This window comes from Tympanuchus pallidicinctus, unplaced genomic scaffold (genome assembly GCF_026119805.1).
Source record: "Tympanuchus pallidicinctus isolate F22 unplaced genomic scaffold, pur_lepc_1.0 scaffold20, whole genome shotgun sequence".
Taxonomy (NCBI): Eukaryota; Metazoa; Chordata; class Aves; order Galliformes; family Phasianidae; genus Tympanuchus; species Tympanuchus pallidicinctus.
In genome coordinates, this window is record NW_026294722.1 from 9,157,767 (window position 1) to 9,178,898 (window position 21,132).

Consider the following 21,132-nt stretch of genomic DNA (forward strand, 5'->3'; position numbering starts at 1 on the left):
TAACACTTGTGCTCTGGATCTGCAGTTGGCACTGAAGACTCACTCTGACATCTGTAACAGCTCACATCTCCCATCGACCTATCCCATGTCCCATTTGTTCCTTATGTCCCCATGCTCGGCATCTTCTTCACTGCTCTGAAGCACTGGCTCCCTTGCGACTTCCCCTGACCATCTCCTTGGTCACCTCCAATTATTGATCTGATGACTTCCCACACTGTTTTTGGGTCAGGCCATTCTCAGGAGGAGTCACACAACAAAGGCCTTGGCCAGCCCTGGGTCTGCCATTGATTCGTCCCTTAAGCCCAGCCCTAAGTGGGGTTGCAAGGGCCAGGCTCAGGAAAGGCCATGGAGGAGATCAGGGCAGCAGTTTCAGGGAAATACCAGCCCAGAGAGCTTGGGCCAGGAGGTTCGTGGTGACCTACCTGTATAATGTGGAGGCTGCCCTCTTCAGCCCTTTAGGTCTGTTAGGTTTAGGTTCCCCAGCCATGTTGATATCTGCAACAAACAAAGCCACAACATTATCTTGTGTGCCCATGAGAACTGTGAGTGAGGCACAGCCCCACTGCACTCTGCTGCGATAGACCTGCTGCACTCCTGCCTTCCTTCAGCTGGTCCCTGTTGGACCTTCACAGGAAGACAAATGTTTTCCTCTTGCTCTACACAGATACAAAACACTCATTTTCAAAGTCAGTGCCTCTAGACACGCTCAAACCCATGAACACAAATTCAGGGCAGGCTTCCCAGAGGAGCACGGTGCTGTTATGATAAGGCACAGAATACAGAAAACTGCCCGTAGTTCCAATTTATTCCTTGCTCCTTCAGAATAAAAATGAGTGTTAAGCACAAGCCACATGGTGCTTTAGACTGGGATGCATTAAGATGTGCATGAAGTGTAGGGGCATGCACCCAATTGATCTCTCAGGTACATCTTTGATGGAGGGCAGGGAGAATGGGTTGCTCTAATCTGTGGAGGAAATTTTTCTCCTCAGTCTCACTGCCAAGCATGTTTTTGATGTGGGAATAAAGTGATAGAGCCAATTTCAAGAGCCAAGAGCCTGGCAAGCCAGCACCAAGAGTGACCATAAGTCTGTCTAGATGCTTCTGGACACTGCAAATCATAGGGTCTTTTGAGTTGGAAGGGACACTTAAAGATCATCTGGTCCAACTCCCATGCAATGAACAATGACATCTACATCTATATCAGGCTGCTCAGAGCCCCCAGCTTGACACTGAATGTCTCCAGGGATGGGCCATCCACCACCTCCCTGGGCAGCCTGTGACAGTGCCTTACCACCATCTTTTTCCTTATATCCAATCTAAATCTTCCCTCTTTTAGTCTGAAATCCTAGTATCTTGTCCTATCACAACAGCCTGAGTCACTGGAGGTTTCTTCTGGCAGGGGTAGGAAAGGACAACTGCAGTCATCTAGGTGTGCATTACTATCTTGCTTCTGTAGTTGGAAATGAATTGCAGTTATTTGCTTAATGGCTGTACCTCCCTTCATCAGCTAGGCACAAGACTTGTGCTCAACATCACATGCATGCCCTAGAACTGTGTGCCTTGCAAGCAAAGGGACCATGGTGGCTATGCTGTGTGCTGCTGTTCTGGTACGGGGGCATGGAGGCATCAAAATGCCTCCTTTCATTGCTGCCTTTCACCCTCCACCCTTCCATATTCAGCTGCTAACGGAAATGTAGAAGAATGCTGAGCCTGAACAAGGATGTGAACAGGACAGCTCTGTGGATAGCTGCTGCCAACATGGATGTCTTTCTGTTTTGGAACAGTACAATGCCTTTGGCAATGCTATAGAGGAAGGGAGGAATAAATTCTTCCATGGTGTATCCCAGAGCACATCCCTGCTCAGCTCCAGTTCTCCTGCTGTGAACCCATTCTGCTGTCAAGGTGCATCTTGCAAGCTGCCAGTCACTGTTCTTGCAAAATGGAGAGCAACTGACAGCACCATACTGATTGACATCCTTCCAGGGAGATGCAATGAAAGCCGAACGGTGGATAATGTGGATAATGACAACAATTAGCTCAATTTGCTAGTATGCACTGCTAGAAATAGCATCACAGGCCTTCACTGGGGTTGTACAGTCACAGTAGGAAATTTGTACTTTCGACCTGCAGCAGTGATGAGCCGTCAGAACCCCCAGGACTCCCTTGTCAATGAACACAGAAAGACAGGAGCTCAGCATGCACATCAGCCTGGACACATTCTATATCCCATTTCCATTCTGGCTCCCTACTCCTTATCACTGAATCCATTTGCTCAGACCATGGTATATATCCCTCCATACCCATAACCAGGTGTCTCTTCCTGCACTAAATGAAGAGGTTGTTCTTTGTCTAGCACAGATGTCAGGGACAGGTTACTGGTATGGAGCCAACCTGAAGTGCAGAGCTCCTGCACTGAAATGGTGATGGCCTCCTGCAATGACTGGATTTGCTAAGAGCCTCTACAGAAAGCACAGTGGTAACCAGGACGTGCCTGGCAGAGCAGTCCATGACCCAGTGAGTCCCAATCACTCCCAAACACCTCAATTTATGGATGCATTCAGTATCTGGCTGATCAGTTAAAATGCAAGTCTGACAGTCTGCACGTCCGCTGATAAAAAAAGACAGAATAAAATGCTATTAGGACATCCAGATAGAGAACTGATCTTATGAAGAAGATGCCAGATAGAAAGATGAGCAGCCTTGCTCAAGCTAAGGCCTGGCATGCAGGAGTGGTTCTGGATTTGGATGTCCTGCTACATGACTCCTGCTGGCACTGGGGACATGCAGCCCTGCACTACTGCAAGCTGCTGCCCCTCCAGCAGGTTGGAGGTGCTTTCCCCCTCCACCAAGTGCTGTCTATAGTGCATGGGTGGTAATTTCCCAGAAATTTCATCCAGAATGCAGCAGTAGACCTGAAGAGCACTGCTTTACTGCTCTTCTGCAGGATCAGGTGCAACCAGCTGAAGTTACTGCATGGAGCTTGGAAGGGACACTGGCTCCAGCCATCACGCTCCAGGTGCTTGGAGGACTGGACATTATAGTCTGAGACTTACATTCAAAATGCTGCTTTTGAAGCCTGACAGTACTGGTTGTACCTGCAGGTTTTGGTTTGAAGATGATAGTATGTTCCCTCCAAGCCCTGCGCATACACTGAGGCAGGGACAGCCTCACCAGCAACACACCTACCATGCCCATACCTGTCCCACCTTTCTTTTCCTCCACATTAGTACAGCCCACGTGGCTGTGAAGCCACGTTTTTGTAGGGGCCTTCTACTTTTCCTGTGCAGACTAATCACACTGTACAGTGTCTTTACCTCTTTCTTTCTGCTGGGTTCCATTGAAAGAGGAGCAAATCCACATTTATACTGGGCCACGAGTATTATGGGAAAGCATGCTGAACTCTTCTGTTGTGAAACTTGATCATGAAGAGAAGGCAAATGAAAGGGAACTGAACACCTCCTCCTGTGTGTGTGCAGTTCTCACAGCTGCAGCATGGTTATTTTGCCTTGCTGGCACGGCAGACCTCTGGGACCAGCACCAATAGTGAACAGTTCCAATCACAATACATATTATACATACATACAATACAATTATATAAATACATACAATTATAGGCATCTCAAGCAAAGTGGCTGTGTGGCCTTCTCTTAGCTGCACCTCTGACAGCAGTGCCAGCATGAGCTCCTCTGCTCCCCAGCACCTTGCTCATCATTTCTACAAATGATGCAAACATGTGGGCAACATCTGGGCTGCAGCAACCCTGGCACACTGCACTTCAGCTCTGCTTTGTGTTGACAGCAAGAGAAATGAAGAAAAGTTTCTGTATTGAATAAACCATGGATGGAAACAACACAGTGGCTTAAAGACATGACCTAGCACACAACTTCCTATTTCTGACTGCTGTGCTGGCAGCAGAGTGGGAATGGGTTGCAAATCGCTTCCCTGTGTGTCCAATGGCCGCTGCTTGCAGCAGACTTGGAAATAACAATTTTTCATTAAAAACACTGCCTTTGGTTCCAATTCTCAGCTTAGAGCTGGTGACAAAGGCTTCTCAGCATGTGACACTTCAGAGCAATCTGCAAAACAAGGATGCAGCTGGGAGCAGCTGGGGTGGTTTTGTTTGTTATGTCTTATCACACAGCAGTGCAGACAAGACACTTTCACATATCTGGTGGGGGGAGAGTTATCTCACTGAATATCAGCTGGCTGAAGCCAGTCTGAGACAGTCCGAGTTAGATTATCACCTCTCTTGAAAGGCAAGGCTAAGGCTGGCAGCTTGGTACCTCCATCCCGACCTCAGCCAGGTGTCTCAGACTCAAATACAGAGAAGCTCATCTCAGTTGATCACAGAGGATGTCCATGTGATCAGAAATGGTGAGACACCTGACTTCTGGATGGTGAAAAAAATAGGAGATCAAGTCCTCTGGTAGTGCTGAGGGAAGCCATTCAGGTAACGAGCTGCTCTTATTTCAGTCCAATCCTTCATTTCAGGATGCCACTTTTTCTATCCAGAGTCCCCTCTGCAAGTCCAAGCAGTGCTGTGGCCACAGTCCTGAGTGCACTAATACATCTGAATGGCTGTGCTTAGCCTCACTGCTGATCTGTAGGACAGCTCTGATGCTGGTCCCCAGCACTGTCACAGCCATGCCTGTACCTGGATACGGACCCTGCTGTTCCTGCCCCATGGACCAATATGCCCCCAGGCCTGTCTCATCACTACGGCCCTGCTGGCTCATCAGTGGGCTGTGTAATCCATTCACCATCCCTAAACCTGACCCTGACTTACAGATCAATGCTGCAGCCTGATCTTGGCCCAGCCATGCCTTGATTACCCTTCAGGGGGCTGTTGCACCTGGGCACCTAGAGCACCTCACAAAAGACTTACCCAGTGTCTGGCCTGCAAGCACGCGTCCGTTCTCACCCAGCACGGCGGCACGTGCGTGCCTTTCATTGGAGTACTGTACGAAGGCGTAGCCCTTGTGAACGGAGCAGCCCACCACGCGGCCGTACTTGGAGAAAATGGTCTCCACGTCTGACTTCTTGACCACAGCTGTGTTGAGATTGCCAATGAAGACTCTGGAGTTGATGGACTTGGGGTCATTCTTGTTCGTTATGTTGCTCGTCTGCACCTTCAATGACATCTTGAACACCTGAATGAACAAAGCAGGAGTCAGGAAGGCGTGCAAGGGAATTACCTAAGTCTTACAAAAAGGGGAGGGGGAAAAGGGTTCCAGCAAGGCTGGAGCAAGAGGACCAGCTCCCCAACTACAGCTAGCCTCTGGAGACCCCTCTGTGCTGGGCAGGGACTGCTGCCACCAGCACAAAGCTCAGCAGAGATGCATTTATCAAGTTGACTCTGAGTGTATGCTGGCTGCTTCCCAGGCAAAAAATAGTATTTAAATAGATTTTACATCCAAATAAAAGTTTTAATGCAATTAAAATAAAGTTTTTACCTGTCTATACTGAATTAGAGTTCAAGGACTGCTCTTTTTAGAGCAGTCTGCATTCAGCACTTTTGCTCATGCCCACCTCCTGGGCTTCCCCACAGGTCCCCCTGGCACAGGCTGGCTCTCCCCATGCACAAGGACAACCTGGACTCTGCAGATCTGCATCTGTAGATAGAAGAAGGCTTCATTTTTCTGGAAGCAAGCAATGAAATTTACATGGTGAAGGAAACACTGTGCTCCTAGCTGATATCTGCTCTCTAGCATTGCTGGGCTTTGAGCTGCATTCTGAGCTAACAGGAGATGTCACTGTTTGCTTGGGAATCATAAGCAGGCACTGCAGCCCGCCAGCACAGCTGCAAGGCACAATCCTCCCAGGTCCTTACCTGGGCTATCTCATGGGCAGTCGCTATGAAGGATCAGGGCTGGGAACTATTAAATAAATCTAGTCTTGCTGCCTATCAGGCAACTTCCTTTTGTTTATGCAACAAAAACTGCAACTGTCCGAAGATATTGGTTTGATTTTCATCTTCCAAAAAAAAGAGGGGCCATCTGGGGCTCATTACTGTCTGCTGGACGCATACGATGTGATATTTACCCGGTAGCAGTCAGTGCAGAGCTGTGGGAGCTGTTTTACAATGCGCATGGTTGGTGCTGCTCTTCCCTACGTCTTCTCCCTGGCCCCTGCCAGGCACTCCAACATCTGCCTGAGCACTGCTGGGATGAAGTACAGCCAGGTTTGGGGCTTCACCTCTCCATCTCTGTCTGGGCGGTCTGGCCCGGGATGGCTGGCAGCTCCCTGGCTGCATGGCTGGCAGCTCTCTGTGATCCCAAGTCCTGGGAGTTCTGCCCACCGGCAGCCCAGCCTGAAAAAAGTCTGTCCTCACTGGCAGAATCATTTCCCGACATGCTTTTTGGGGTTGTGCCAAGACTTTCAAACACCCAAAGTCCCTTTTCCCCTTCTTTTTATCCAGGGGTGGTGAGGCCCTGGCACTGCTCCCAGGAGCCGTGGGTGCCCCATCCCTAGAGGTGACTGAGGCCATGGAGGGGCCCTGGGCAGCCTGAGCTGGGGGGCAGCCAGCCCACAGCAGGGGATGGGGCTGAATGTATTTCCATTCACAGAGGCAAGCATCAGTACCTCAGGGCCTGTCACCATGAGCTGTCTATTTCCAGGGTTTGCAACAGCCCCATAGCAGGGGCCTGAGCCTGACCCATGCGAACAGGAGATATTTAACACCGACTGCAATCAATGAGCTCTATATGGACAAGTCATGACTGCCAGCCCTCAGCCTTTTTAATTTTCAGGGCATGAAGATCAGGGCACTCAGCTCCTTCATGGTTTGAAGTCTATCTGTGTGTAGTGGTGGAGTTAGGCCTGAGTGGGCTTCCTGGTGCCGCAGTGTCTTACCCAGCACCCAGCCCTGAGTTCCCATCCATGTGAACCCCCACCCATGACACAACATGCTGGCACAGCACCTGGGGCACCTGCTTGAAAAACCCTCAGAAACTTATGGTGCCTTTAGGACCCACTGTCCAAATCGCATCTCTCTGTCTCTGCATGATTTCCCTGCAGCAGCATCCCCAGAGCTGCCCTCATCTGGGCTGTGCTGCCATGAATGGATGTTTCTACTTCCCAGCTTTTGCGCCAAACAAATTAGAATATAATCCTGTTGCTCAACACCCACTTCTTGTCACACTCTGATCAATTTTATGCTGCTGCCCCATACCTCAGCTTAGGGAAAACCCTAAAGCTGCTGTTAGCCCAAACACTTCCCAAACTGTAGCATGCCCAGGAGAGTATTATTTATACTGCTCTGATTTCTGACCAGCTGTTTGCAGCTGTAAATACCAATTACATCAGTGTGCTAAGCTCCTTAAGCCCGTGTGGGAGGGATGTGGGTTAAGCTGTTTCCATGCTATGTGCAGAACATCAAGGTCTGGCTGGAAGACTCGGGTAAATCAAGGGCTTTTCCCCCAAATTTAAAGGGCTGCCTGCTCTCAGCAGCTGCATCGTGACCCAGCTCTGCTGCTGCCACACACTTTGTGTGTTTTCTTTAAAAGAGCTGGATGAGGATGCTCCCCAGGTGGACACTCAGGTACCAGATGAATTTTCAGTTTGAGAATACATTACCAGCAGTAATCCCTCCACAACCCCTCCTCCTCCACTTCACCTTCATTCATCATTAGGACAAACAAGTTATGAGGAATGACACCCCTCTGACAACACCTTAATGAAGGTGGGACACAAATTCCCTGTTTTACAGATGAGTTACAAAGGGGCTTGCCAGCCAACACATGACTTGAGAAGAGGTCCCTGAAGTCCTGGCAGGAGTTCACCTGCACAAAGCTACCAGCTCCTTGCTCTGCACGGACCTGTCTGAGGTGGGGGTAGGATTCCTGCTCCCAAGCTACGACCTGAAGCCTTCAGCCTGAATTCCTTGAGCTCCTTCTGCACTCTGCCTAATGGCAACCATTCCCCAGAGGGTGCTGGTGGGGAGTAGGACACTTCCCATGGCATCCCCAAGGTACCATCTGAGAGGTAGGCGCCATGTGGAATGCTGCCTGCCCCTAGGTTCCATCTCCCACCTCACATCTTTCTTGTCCAGCTCCATGCTCCAGATATGGCACCTGCAGGTGCTTCCCTTATGGTTTCTGCTGCAGAAGGAGCTGTGCCTGGTGGCTGGTCAGTGATGGTTTGGTGGCTCTGGGTGACAAACTCCAGGTCAGGCCAGCTGAAGGCCACATCACTGGGCAAGACTTGGGAGGAAGCCATTGAGGACCAGAGGTCCTAAGTGCCACCTGCCCACTGACTGCTGCCCCTGTCCCTGTTGTGACAGAGATGGGAGCCACAGCCTCGACCACAAGATCTGTGAGCGCTTGTCCAGGCTGAGATTTCAGCCCCACCAGCAACATCCTCCATCTGACAGGCCAGTGCCAAGCACTTTTCTACTGTCCTCACACACTGCTGGCTTTCCTGGAGAAAACAACCCCCTTTCCACGCAATTAATTTCTGCTGTCTTCTTATACACAATTCTCATTTTGCATCACTTCTTGCTATCCTCACTGTAACAATCAAACTTTAATCACCAGTTGCTCCCGAAATGCTGATCACCACATACTAACAGCACCTATCCTAACCACACACCAGCAGAGCACTCTGCATCACACCCGGGTGAAATCCAGCACTGGTTCAACCCCAACTTCCATGAGAAACATCACAGCTCTCCCTCGTGGTCAGCAGAGCACAGGATCTCTTTGAGCTACCATCCCTTTGATAACATCACATAAAAACCAGTGGGAGCCCTTGGCAAAGCATCCTGGCGATTCTCTGATTATGTATATATATATAAAAATATATACAGCAGAGACAGGTACCAGTGGTGATACATTGATATTCTAATAACTACAGCTGTCTAGAGGATGCATTCTCACATCTATTATTTTGCCTTTCTCCCTCAAGCAAGTACTGCAACAAGGCAGGCTTGAGTCACAAAAGAGAGTAAGAAAGAAAAAATGCAACTAGTAAAGAATGATTCTTATCAATTGGACATGGACAAATGGATGTATAAAGGGGTCATTGCAGACCTCAAAGAACACAAAGCACACATGAGTATGATTATTTCTGCTTTCTGGAAGGGAAACCGAGAGACAAAGCTTACTTCCAGTTTCTGAGGAAGGCTGTCAGTCCTGCTAAATCTAGCAATTCTGTTGGGAATTCCCTGATATTTGCTGTTTTGCTTAAAGCTTCAGCTGCTGTGTTCATGCAATTGTGTGAAGTGACACACGTTCCTGTTCCACGAAACCAATAATCTGCTAACAACAACCCTATAAAATAAAATACAGTAGGATAGGATAGAATAAAACAAAGTAAAAACCTTATAAAGCCCAAGAAGCCCGGTGCTGGGGCTCAGCACGATGAGGCCTCCATGGGGCCGCAGTCTGGATGCTCTGTGCACGCAGTATCCATCTCCCACTTCTCCTCCCTACCCGGGACAGCGTGGCTGGAAACGATGTCATGGCCCCTGCTGTCACTCATGTTCAGGGATCCCTTAAAGATATTGATATTCAATCTGGTAGCAGCCCAAGGCCAGAGCTGGTTTACTTGATAAGCTATTTTTCCTTCCCGCTTTAAGTGCCTTGCTTCACAGATTAGCTGTTTAATTGAGAGCCAGGTGTCTAAAAACCCCAGAGGCTCCGTCTTAGTGATGAACTGTCACAGAAGAAGAAGGCAAAGAAAAACCACCCAACCCCGCCACTCTCTCTTTGCGGAAAGCTCTTTATTTGTGTGACGGCCACACACAGCCGGGTTGTTATTTTCCTCTTATCACACTTGTTCACAAAATGAGAAACACGGTTTTTCATCCTGTCCTGGTCCCTGCCCAACTTTCCCCAGGTTGGTGGCCCTGCGCTGAGACAGATGACAAAAGTGCCGGTCCTGCAGAGACCTCAGGGGACAAAGCTGCTCCTTGCCATGGGCTCAAGAACACTGTGGCCCTTTGGGGTGCCCCATCGGGCAGACTGCTCCCCAGCGTCCCCTGGGGCTGGAGGCTGCATGGCCCCAATGCCTCCTGCTCGCTTGCTAGGGTAAGCCCCAGCTACATGGGCTCACTTTTTTCTGCATCTGCTATGTGCTCACTCAGGTCAAAATCTGATTCTGCCGCAGCCAGGCACTCGGCTCGGAGCGATTTCTAAATGGAGCAGCTCCTCCTTTATCCATAGATGTAGCTTTAAATAAACACAATGCATTACAAGACCCTGCCTGCCTTGCCCTGCCCCAACAATAGCACAGAAAGGCAGATGCATCTACAATTGAACTCCTCGCCACCTCTGGTGCCAATCACTCCTCCTTGGAAGCTGGCAGTAATTTGCTGGTGAGTCCCCAGGCACCGGAGCTAAGCTCTGAAGCACTGCTTTAATAACCAACACGAACCCTGCAATCTTTTTAATAGCTTTTGAGTTCCCAGCACCTCCTCCACAGCGACCTGGGGGGGTCTCAGCCTTACTCCCAGAGAGCAGAAATACCCTCCGCAATGCCGTGTGGTTCAGTAAGTAGAATAAACTGGAAAGGAACCGAGTCCTTGGGTCTTCTGGAGAAAATGGCTCTGACTTTCCCAAATGTGATTGTTAGGGGACCAGGAAGTTATTAAAAGAAGGGAGTAAATAAAGACATTGCAGGTGTCGCACTCGTTATGCAGGAGCAGAGATGCCGTTTGGGGAACGGGCAGCGTGAGGATGTCTGCAGTCTCCATCTGACCCCAAATGGACCAGAAATTGGGGGTGTTCTCCAAAATGGTCAGTGCTTACTTCACTGAGTTGCTTTCCTCAACCTCTCTGCTTTAAGCGCTAACTCCCCAAAGCTGGGGCTCAGTGCAGATGGAAGCACGGCGCTCCTGCAGACAGGTGGATGCTGAGTGCACAACAGTGTGTACAGAATTAGCTGCTTCATAGCACTCCTCCAGCTCTCTGTCTTGCTACGCAAAGAGCCTGCTTTTATAATTTTTAATTAAAACGAGTCATTTTGAACTGGAGAAATCCTGCCAATCCTTTGAAAACCTGGTCGTGATTTAGATTTCAGTGCATCTGGCAAATCCCTCTTAAAGGAGCAATAAATAATCAGTAGCTGTTTTAATAAGTATTTAATCAGTTGTTAAAGGTACAATAGTTACAAAGTCTATCAGGTCAGCACACAGTTTATAGCTGTGGCTCGTAACCATCTGTCCTACATATTATTCATGCCTATAGAAAGCTTAAAAATCTATTTGTCAAGGTCTTAAATCCTAGTGAGCGTGATAAAGGGATGACCTATGGCTGGAAACCCTGAGATAAAGCCAAGTACAACTGCACCAGCCCTGCCTGCCTGCCTGTCTCCTGCTGAAGCCAGACGCTGACAGCTCCTTCCACCTGACAGCATACAGGGCCAATTAAACCATCATGTAAAAGTCATCCCACCATCCGTGCTCTGCTAGCAGCAACAACTTGGGCATTTTCTGAAGCCTGTGTGTATCAACGTCATGGGTTTCAAGGTGTGAGACAACACTCCTCTTTACCTGCTGGAACTTGAACTGTCCCAATCACACAAAACTTCTCTGGACTCCACTTCCTCCATGAAAATAATTCTTAAAGGAAGGCATTTTTTTCCCCCTAAAAATAGAGTTTGTATCATCATTTGATTGCAGAATATGCAACAAGTCGACTTTTCAGGAGACTCTGCTTCTAATCGTCTTGGGAATCTCCTGTGAACAGACTCACATTCTTTTTGACAGTAGCAAAATAAATTTTAAAGGTCAATTGACTCAGATAAGCGCAGCCTGGCAGCACTTTCAGATGCAGAATTCCAGGCATAACATTTAGGTTGTGCTCCAGAACAGAAACAAAATTCTTTGGAGGAAAGAATCTTTACAAGGGAAAAAAAAAAGAAAAAAAAAAAAAAAAGGAGAAGAAGAAGAAAATGAAAAGGAAACAGCAATTAAATAGAATGTCATCTGTAATCCCACTGGTGCAAAACCTGATGATTACCTACTGGGCTGTGGACAATGCTACATGTATTAATCTAATTAAAGTCCTTTTTTTACAGGCATCTGAAGCCAGCTCATTAGTGTGTTACTGAGATGCTCATTAATGGCTGGCCATGACTAATTTCTTGAGAATTATTCTTTAATTCTTTATCATTCACTGCCTAATGGGAAAACACAATGTTTCCATCCCCCACTCTCCCACTTGTACACAGTGAAAACCGGTTCTCATCAGCTGCCTATTGACTTGATGTTACTTAATGAACAGTCCCCCACCTGCCCAACTGTTGTTTTAACAGCAAATGATTTATTCATGAGGAAAGTGAGATCTTCAGCAAGTGAACTTTCTGGGAACTTTCTGAGCAGCTTAATGAACCGGCATCTTTGTGCTGCTTCTTGTGTCTCCCTGAGATGTGCAGAGAGGAGATGGAGAGCTGAAGAAGCCCTCTGACAAAGGCTCGTGGGTGAGTGGAGCACCGCCAAGGGGAAATCTGGGACCCCACAGCAATCATTTAACCACCTGACAGGGCTACAGCTCCTGAAGAACAGCTGCCAAAGGGTGTAATTCTCCTTGTTCATCCTCTGGAGACTTTCAACTTGAGACTGGATCAGGCCCGGGGCAACCTGATCTCGCTGTGGATGTCCCTGATCATTTCAGGGCAGTTAGACCAGATAACCTTTAAAGTTCCCTTCTAACTCTAAGGACTCTATAAGATCTCTGCCTGCCTTTTGGCAGAGGTGAGTGTGGCAATGCCATCAGTTCCTCAACACACTGCTGGGCTCCCAGTGGGACCGTCCTCATGCTCAGCCTCTCACCACCCCTCTCTGCCAGCAGCCCCTATGAGCCAGAAGAGCTGGGGGAATGTTTTTCTGTAGGACCAAGCACAAGTTGAGCATTCCCACACCGCCACGTGCTTCCTGCCACTGGGGATTTCAGCAAAGCCCCACATGCCATGTGAGTTGGCAAAGCCACGCGGTGAGGAGGACACTCCTGTGTTAGAGGGGCAGCTTGAGGCCCCAGTGGGAGCCAGGAATGTTTTGCTTTGCAGGTCAACAGCCAATCACCCCATTCCTCAAGGGAATTAACACCGGAGGGTACCAGTGATGCCCAATGCCTGCTCCTCACAGTGTTTTCAGAGTGGGGAGCAGAGCATGGGATGGAGCCTCAGGAGGCACAGAGCCAGAGGAAAGTGCAGCCCTTGGCAGGCTGATCCTCTGCTTTCTAGCAGCTGAAGTTCTGGACATTCTTGTCCTCTCTTGTAGTTAATTATCAGCTGACTGCCTTTGAAAATTATTTCAGACAGTCTAAATAGTCAGAATGACACCAGTGATTAAGACATATATCTCTGTAAAGCCAACTGGTTGTGGGCTCCCACTCCACCTGCTGTGTGATCTGCTCAAACCTGAATGCTGTGCTCATGGTTCTGCATGGGGCAGAGAGGCAGCAGCACCCTCACCCCAAGGTAAGCACCCTACAGAGGAGGGTTCTGTGCCAGTGGTGAGGACAGGGAGACCTGGAGAGCAGCTGGGCTGCTTGTCGTGGTTGCTATGGTATCACCTACATCAGTTGCCATTATCTTTTTTCTCGCTCTACACCTACTGGTGTTTGCCTCCCTTGGTTTACATGGACACACAGACTAAGACACAGCCAGGCTCAACGCGGGCACATCTGTTCCTATGCTGTCCTCCGAATCTGCTCCCACCTGCCCCGTGGTGCTCTACCCATCTTGCCCCTGATGTGAGCCAAAACTGGGAGTGAAGGTGCACCACCTGCTGCTCCAATTCCCCATCAATGACATCACACACTGACATCAAGCGATGGATTCCTTTCTGTACAATGTGGCTGTGAGTGATGGATTAGGATGGCGCAGCTCATGCTGCTTTCATCTCCTCACACCTTCCAGGACAGCATCACCCTTTCCTTTGCAGCATTAAGCTCTTGTAACAGGGGTTAAAAAAGCAAGCCCCTTTTTAAAAATAATACAGAAAGATTAGTAAGTCATCATTGTTTGCTGATTATGGTCATCCTTTCCTGTAAATGAAGTTCAAAAGTCATTAAAAGATTTGTCAGCTGTGACTTATGAGCCTTTCCTGCTGCAGGGGAGTGAAGCAGTGACAAATGCCCTCCACTGCTGTCATCTGTTATGTGTTAGAAGTTGCCACGTTCCAATTACCGGGAACCCACCGAATCTGTAAACGAAAAGCAACTCAAATATCCCACATGGCCATTGGGACCATTAGTCAGAGCTGGAGAGTTCCAGTGGCACAGCATTGGCTGGGAGGGAGTCAGCAATAAATAAATAACACTTTGCACGTGTGCAGAGTCTGCTGGCTACTGCATGCAGCTTTATCAGAGCCGATTACATTTTGTGCCTGCTTTGGGGAGGTAGAAACTCCCAGTTGCCCAAGCAGAAGGCAGGGCTGACGGGCTGCAGGATCTCAGGCCACTGGGACCCGATCAGCATCAGATCAGGACCAGGAGCTCCACAGCCCAGCCAAAAGCTAAATAGAAAAAAAAACCCAGCATGCTCATTTTTCTTGCTTGCAGCACAGTGGCAAAGGCTACGCACAGCCAGAGCCCAGCCCTGCCTGCCCCTTGCAGAGGAGCGTTTCGCCCTGGAGCAGCCACAGAAGCCATGCAGGGCTCAGTGCTCACAGTGGGTGCCTCCAGCCACACCAGGGAACTCTTCCACACTCAGCGCAGTGGGAAACTCCACAGTTTCCCAGTGTCCTCCTGCTACCCCTTGCCCTGGGGCCCAGCACTTGTGTGTGCTTTACGTGCCAAGCTGGGGCCTACCAAGATAGAACAATCCTGGGTCAAGAAGGGCACACATCAGATGTCACCGACCGATCTGTGTGATGGAGGCGGAATGGCGTCGAGTCTCTTGTTAACACAACAGTTTATAAAATCAATTAGATCCCATTAAATGCCAATTTGGCCCTCATCACACTTAACCTCCTCCATGAGAGGGTAATGGCCCATTGCACTTTACTGCCTCTTTGGCTTTAATTTGTTGGGCATGGTGGAAGGAGCACTTGCAAGGCTAATCTTGCTCCCCCCATCAGCAAAGCCTCTCCCTGCCTTTGAGAAAAGGGGGAGCACAGCCTGGACTCTGTGCCAGCAGGCAGCTATGGATGCCAGGCTCCTGAGTCAAGGCTAAGCTGTCCCACATGGCTCCCTCCACGCCTGCATGGAAGTGGCTGGTGGGGAGAGAGGTAAGGGAACACCAAAATGGTGAGCAAATGGCTTGATTCCTGGCATTCAGTACTGAGTATATGGGGAAGCAAGCTTCTCCAGCCTGGCATCACTCAAAGCAATACCACCCAAATCTTCGGACAAGATTGACCCCAAGCTTTTCTCTATCCAAGCCCACGTCCTGGAGGAGTCACACCAGAGCAGGGATGCGGTACTATGGCTGTGACTTGGTCACAGGGCTGTCATGAAGGACAGGAGCTCTGTGGCCTGCATATGGCAGCAGCCATTACCTATCTGCCTCCCACAAATCCAGCAGGAGGACCAATGCTCCCCTTCATTTGGGGACCAAGCTGTCTTTGAGACCCTCAAAGGAACTGGTTGATGTCCTCATGCACAGAGGTTGGTTATTTTCCATTCACTTTCCTGATCTCTGTACAGCAGCAGGCAGGCATTTATCCTGCCTTTGGGAATACCCCACCCAACCCCATCCTGTGAGTAAAATCAGCTGCATGGGGCTGCATTTACCAGCCCTGCCCATGGATCTTTGGAGGCTTAAATGAGCCAGCATGACTTTCAACTGCTGTTTGCTTTCCTTGCTGCACAGGGCATCTTTGCCTATCGCCAAGAACTGCGAGCAGAAACAGATCTGTCTGGACATGGCCACTCCACAATTACTCATTTTAACAGTAGCAGTCATTGGAAAAGCAAAAGAAGAATGATTTCATTTTCATAACCTTGAGCTCCCCATGCACTGCTTGGACGAGTTTGTCTGCATTATTTTCAGCTCTCAGGAGGCTGGCACTGCATTGCTTTACAGCAGAACGCACCCGGCTGCGCACGCACCGAAGCGCCCATGGAGAGGGCAAACACTTGTGATACACCAAATGGTTTTGTGAGAGCCTGGTTCTGGGAAGGGCGAGGAAAAGGCTTTGTATTTCTATGCATTTATCTTTTATAGAAGGGTCTGAAACACACCAAGACCTCTTCACACCACACAGTTATTACTCAGGAGCTCACTACTGCAAGATATCACCGGTGTTCTCACCAGACATGGGAAAACCAAAGAAATTTCACTTTTTAAGTGTTTTCAAATCTTCCATTCACCCCAAGACTGTAATTTTGATAGGTCAAACTGACAGCTGAGTGTGCAATGGCAAAGGGGCAGCACCTGGCATTCACTTTAATGCCAAGTGCTTTAATGTATTGAGCAGCCACTGCTAACTGGCCTTTTCTCCTGGCATCTGGTGATATTGTAAGACCTTCTGTTTGGATTTTGCTAAAACAACGCCCACTGTGTGTCTGCAGGGGAGAGCAGCAAATGCACCCTAAATACTTTGGTAGGAATAATGAGAACTGAACGTTCACTTCAAAATGAATTCTCATCATTATGAAGCCAAAGTAAGGAAGAAGGTGAGGAAAGAAAGAACAACTCCTCGCTCCATAGGGTTGACAAGAACTCTCATCATCATCAGGTGGGAGGTGGGAGATCTCCATGTGTTTCTCTGGGTTTCTCTGGGTTTCTGGAAGAGGCTGGTGGGCTCAGGGCTGCCCTAAGGGCAGTGTCCCCACATGGTGGCAGTTTGTGCTTTGCAACAACAGGGGATGTCCCCAGCCCTGGCTGTGTTCTTCAGCTCCATGAGAGCAGCGCCCCAGGGAAACCTTTGGGATTCATTGTGGATACCAGAGGACCAGAGATATGGGAAAAAAGACGCCTCGTTTTCTGATACCTGCAGCTTATGGGGCTCCAAGCCAGTTTTTATCACATCAGGCTATTTTAAACATTTATTTTTTTTCACAAAGAAAGAATTCATAAACAGTGCTGTTTATCTCCCTAGCTTTGCTGCAGATCTTTTCATGGCCAGCTGACCTCTGGCTCCTGAGCACAGTGCAGTAAATAAATATCACTGCAGTCACTTCCCCCTAAGTTACTTCATTTCTTAACTTCTAACTGAAGCCCAGGTGTGCTCTGTCTCTGCAAGGCCAGCTGAAACTGGGAGGCAGCCATGAAAGGTGGTGATGGGTGGCTTCACCCTTCGGAGCACCCATGAAAACCCCTTATCTGGGAAAGCTGGCAGAAATTCTCTTTCTTTCTCTTTTAACCTCTCTAAGCCACAGTCCACATCCACATAAAGGGTTGTTTTATTTATTCAATATGAAGTCATGAAGATTTGCTCATGGTTGTGCATCACTTAGATGAGCAGAAGCCCACAGATGCAATGCTGACAGTGATAGCTGCAATATATAATGTCTGTAAGATAATTAATGCCAATCAAGGAACGCATATGGAAAATTGATCTTGTCAAAGTATAGCAAGATCACTTTACAGTAAGATGCTGAGTTGTGAGTATAGAGTTAATAATACTATCAATGAGATAAATGTAGCCTTCTTTATTATGTCCGAGCTGTGGATGTGTTTTCATTAAGACATGTGAACTTCGTAACATCAGCTTGGATTAAAATCTGGCTAAACTAAGAAACATCCAGGCCAGAGGAAACCAACAGCTCCTGGTGTGTCACACAACTGGTGCTGCTTTGAGAGGGCATCAATAATTCTGCTGTTGGTGCTGGCAGAACTATTCCTAGGAGGAATCCATGTCTGACAAGGAAAACACAGACAGATGAAAGCCAGCTCAGGCATAAGAACTACTTAAGGACTGGAAAACGTGGGTTTGTTTTTTGTTTTTTTGTTTTTCACTGAGATATCCCTGGAACAAAATCTTTGCAGCTCAACAAAGAAGTTCCATGATGACTTGACTGAGGGCTCTAAGTGCCATTACAGAGATCACAAATAGAATTTATCAATCAAGTGGACAAAAGCGCAACACTATCCAACAACTGGGAGCTGAAGCCAGAGAAACTGGAGACAACAAAACAAAACAGGAATGCTTACCATTACTGGGAATCATCCTGAGAGACCAGTTATTTCAAATGCTTCTTTCATGTTCTTAAAGCAAGATGGATGGTTCTCCTACAAATCCTGTTACCATTTACGTGTTAGGTTAGCAAGGAATTCAGGGCAGTCCCATTGCCTGAATTCTAAAGGCAGTCAGACATAGAGGTAATGTGACAACAAATTTATTCAGCTCCTTACAAACACATGACTGCTCATGCACATGCTGCATTAGTTCCCCTCCAATACTTTGCTGCCAGGGGAATTCTCCTGCCATCACCATCACCAGGATGCGCTGTCAGAAGCAGGAGCTGATCCCATTGCCTTGCTATGGCTAGTGTTGGTGCTACCACCTTTAATGTCCCTCTGGCTGCCAAATTATACTTTAAAGCCAAGCTTCTCCATTTAAAGAATGTTTAGGTCCTGCTTCAAACTGTCTTAGAAGCTAAATCCACATTTTCATTCATCTTTTGACCATTACTAATACAGATGGACCTTAATTTCAATCCAACACCAATGATGCTGTTGTCATCATTAAAACTCAGCAGGGAAGAGATACTTCTGTCTTGTTAGGGGTTTAATTCTCATTGAGTGGGAGCAAAAAAACTCTAAGTTTTAACTTCAGGTGGCCAGCAAGGCAAATAGAGATGTGTGCCTTGAGCTGCTCCTTGCCTATGTGCACACCTGGAGATTATTTCTTCACACAATTAAGTATCACTGCTCTGCTAAGATCACTAGCGGTGATCTGCAGTAGGAACATGTGATTTATGATTATGAGCATGATTTTTTGCTGCCTGAAACCTTGCATGAGGCCACTTCTTTCTACATTCTACAATCCTGCATTGAGATCAATTTTGCTGCAGCTTCTCCTGGCTCTGCTGAGACTGCAAAGCAGGAGATAAGTGCTGAGCACGTAGCAATATCCAACTGCATGAGGTCAGCCACATGTTTAGAAGGTGGCATGTGGAGCACAATGGCATCAGGCTGGGTGACGGCCCCTGAGAACACCCTGCTGGGGACGGTTGTTGCTTGCCCGGGGGTCTGCACATGGACACTGTGCAGGGACTCAACTGGCAGAAAATGGGAGACATTCTGCTGAACTTGCTACTGTGAACATGGAACAGCTGGCACAGACAGGAAGAATAAAAGAGATCTTGGTGGCAGTGACCGTGAACCAGTGAAGTTGAACATCCCATGAGAAGTGAGCAAGGAAATTGTCACATTCTGGAATTATGAGAGTAGGCTTTGGTTTATTCAGAGATCTGCTTAGCAAAATCCCATTGGAGACTGCTCTGGAGGCTCACAGAAGCCAAGGGGCCACAGTCAAGAACACCTCCAACAGCCCATCCTGCTGTGCAGACAGCTGGGCACGCAGCATGAGAACAGCACGGATGCACAGCCAAACCCAAACTGAGCTTTCTGTTATACAGAAAGGCAGAAGCCAGGAGATTGAAGCAGAGCTGGGCCACCCAGGAATACGATGGCAACCTGCTGGATCACTGTGTGGGCATGGAATGTTGAGCTATTGAAGATGTTGCCGAAGGATAGAGAGCCATGGGGGACAGAAACCGTATCGTAGCAAGCTTTTGCAGGGTAAGCTGGGAGGAAGATCTTAAGCTCAGAGTGAGCATGACTAACCTTAGGAACAGCCATATGTGGAATATGATGTACCTAAGCTAGACAGTGAGCATGGTGCACCTTCCTTCTGCCAGAGAGCCCAAAGCTGCAGAGGACAGCTATCAAAGCTGTCCTTTCTGGCTATTTCTTGGTGGAAGAGCTTGGCTGCCTTAGGAAGTTCCTACTGCACAGCGGGACCTTAGAGGTCTTCCTGCATTGCCACCAGGGCATGAAGGATGGCTCCTAACTCCAGGAGAGAAGAAAGGACAGGTGGCAATTCGTAACCTGCCTAGCAGCTTACAGATGACCAAGTCCACGTTATGGCAACCACTTCTCATGCCCTTACTGGCACTTCTGTGTTTCCTTGTCGTTCCTGTGCTCCCTTGACACACTACCTGTAACCTATCTGAGCATGGTCAGTCAGTCAGGTCTGGCTCAGTTCTGCTTGGTGCAGTCTGAACAATGCTACTGGGAGTCAGATTGCTGAATTTGCAATCCTTGCTCAGACAGATTTCCCAGAAAGCCAGAACTGATTTTTGCCAAAACAAAAATCCAATCCAAGTCAAGCCAAGAGGCTGAGAGGACTAAAGATACACTGTTAAGCCCCAGACTAGACAGTTTATGCTTCCAGCATGTTTCTGGTCTGTCCTTTTGAGTTTAGTTGCCCATTGCCCAGCACTTCTGGAAATTCCACTATATACCTTTTAATGAACCTGTTCAAATCTCAGGGAAATGCACTGTAGCCGAATGAAGTGGAGATGGACAAACACATACATTAAATAGGTGTGCATGTAACAACTGTAGCCAACACCAAATTTGGCCATGGTGCCTTGCACAGGTTGTGCCTTGAGCAATTTGGACATGATGTGGTGTGTACTATGGGATGCACGGCAGTACCACCCTTGGTTCCCATGCTTGGCGCTGTACAATGAAGGAGATGGGTGGTCCATCTCCAACTCTCTGTGATGGAAATGGGTAAAAATCCCAGAAGATGGCAGAGGAAAGGGATTCACTGGGTGGGTAAGTGATCTGTACAGTATCATACAGCAACACGCTAGCAGTGGCTTTAGAAAGAGCTCCTTTTCTTCCTAATTTGCTTTCAACCCACTAAATCATTCTCTCATGCTTTTGGCATTGCCCTTCATTCATCTACCCACAGCAGCTGGGTAATGTGTTACCACAGAGCTGCTAGGAGCAAGGTGCAGGAGGACATCACACAGGAATCCAGTGTGATCAACCTTTACACAGCTCCCTGTTGCTTGGACATCTCCTGACGAGAAAGATTAAAGGGATTAGAGGCTTACAAGTTACGAGGGAAGTGAAGGGCTTTGGAAATACTGAAGTCTTAATTTACAAGTGATGTTTGAAAAATGAATGGACTGAGGATTTTCTTCTGCGGGAAAGTGGGAGAATTAATTGTGAAGCAAGGTTATTTGACCAATGAAATGGTTTGCTCATCCCATGTAAAAGTAC

General features: G+C 48.1%; 1 protein-coding gene across 3 annotated transcripts in view; it reads right to left on the reverse strand.

Annotated features, from left to right (window-relative positions):
- RALY (RALY heterogeneous nuclear ribonucleoprotein) overlaps positions 1-21,132 on the reverse strand; it is a 106,555-nt gene that overhangs the window by 13,021 nt on the left and 72,402 nt on the right. For all 3 annotated transcript variants that reach the window (XM_052684156.1, XM_052684157.1, XM_052684158.1), the window contains 2 exons: positions 4,886-5,150; positions 423-495 (listed from right to left, as the gene is read on the reverse strand). In XM_052684156.1, coding sequence (XP_052540116.1) covers positions 423-495; positions 4,886-5,141 — 329 coding nt within the window. In that variant the 5' untranslated portion in view covers positions 5,142-5,150. The remainder of the gene's footprint in view (positions 1-422; positions 496-4,885; positions 5,151-21,132) is intronic.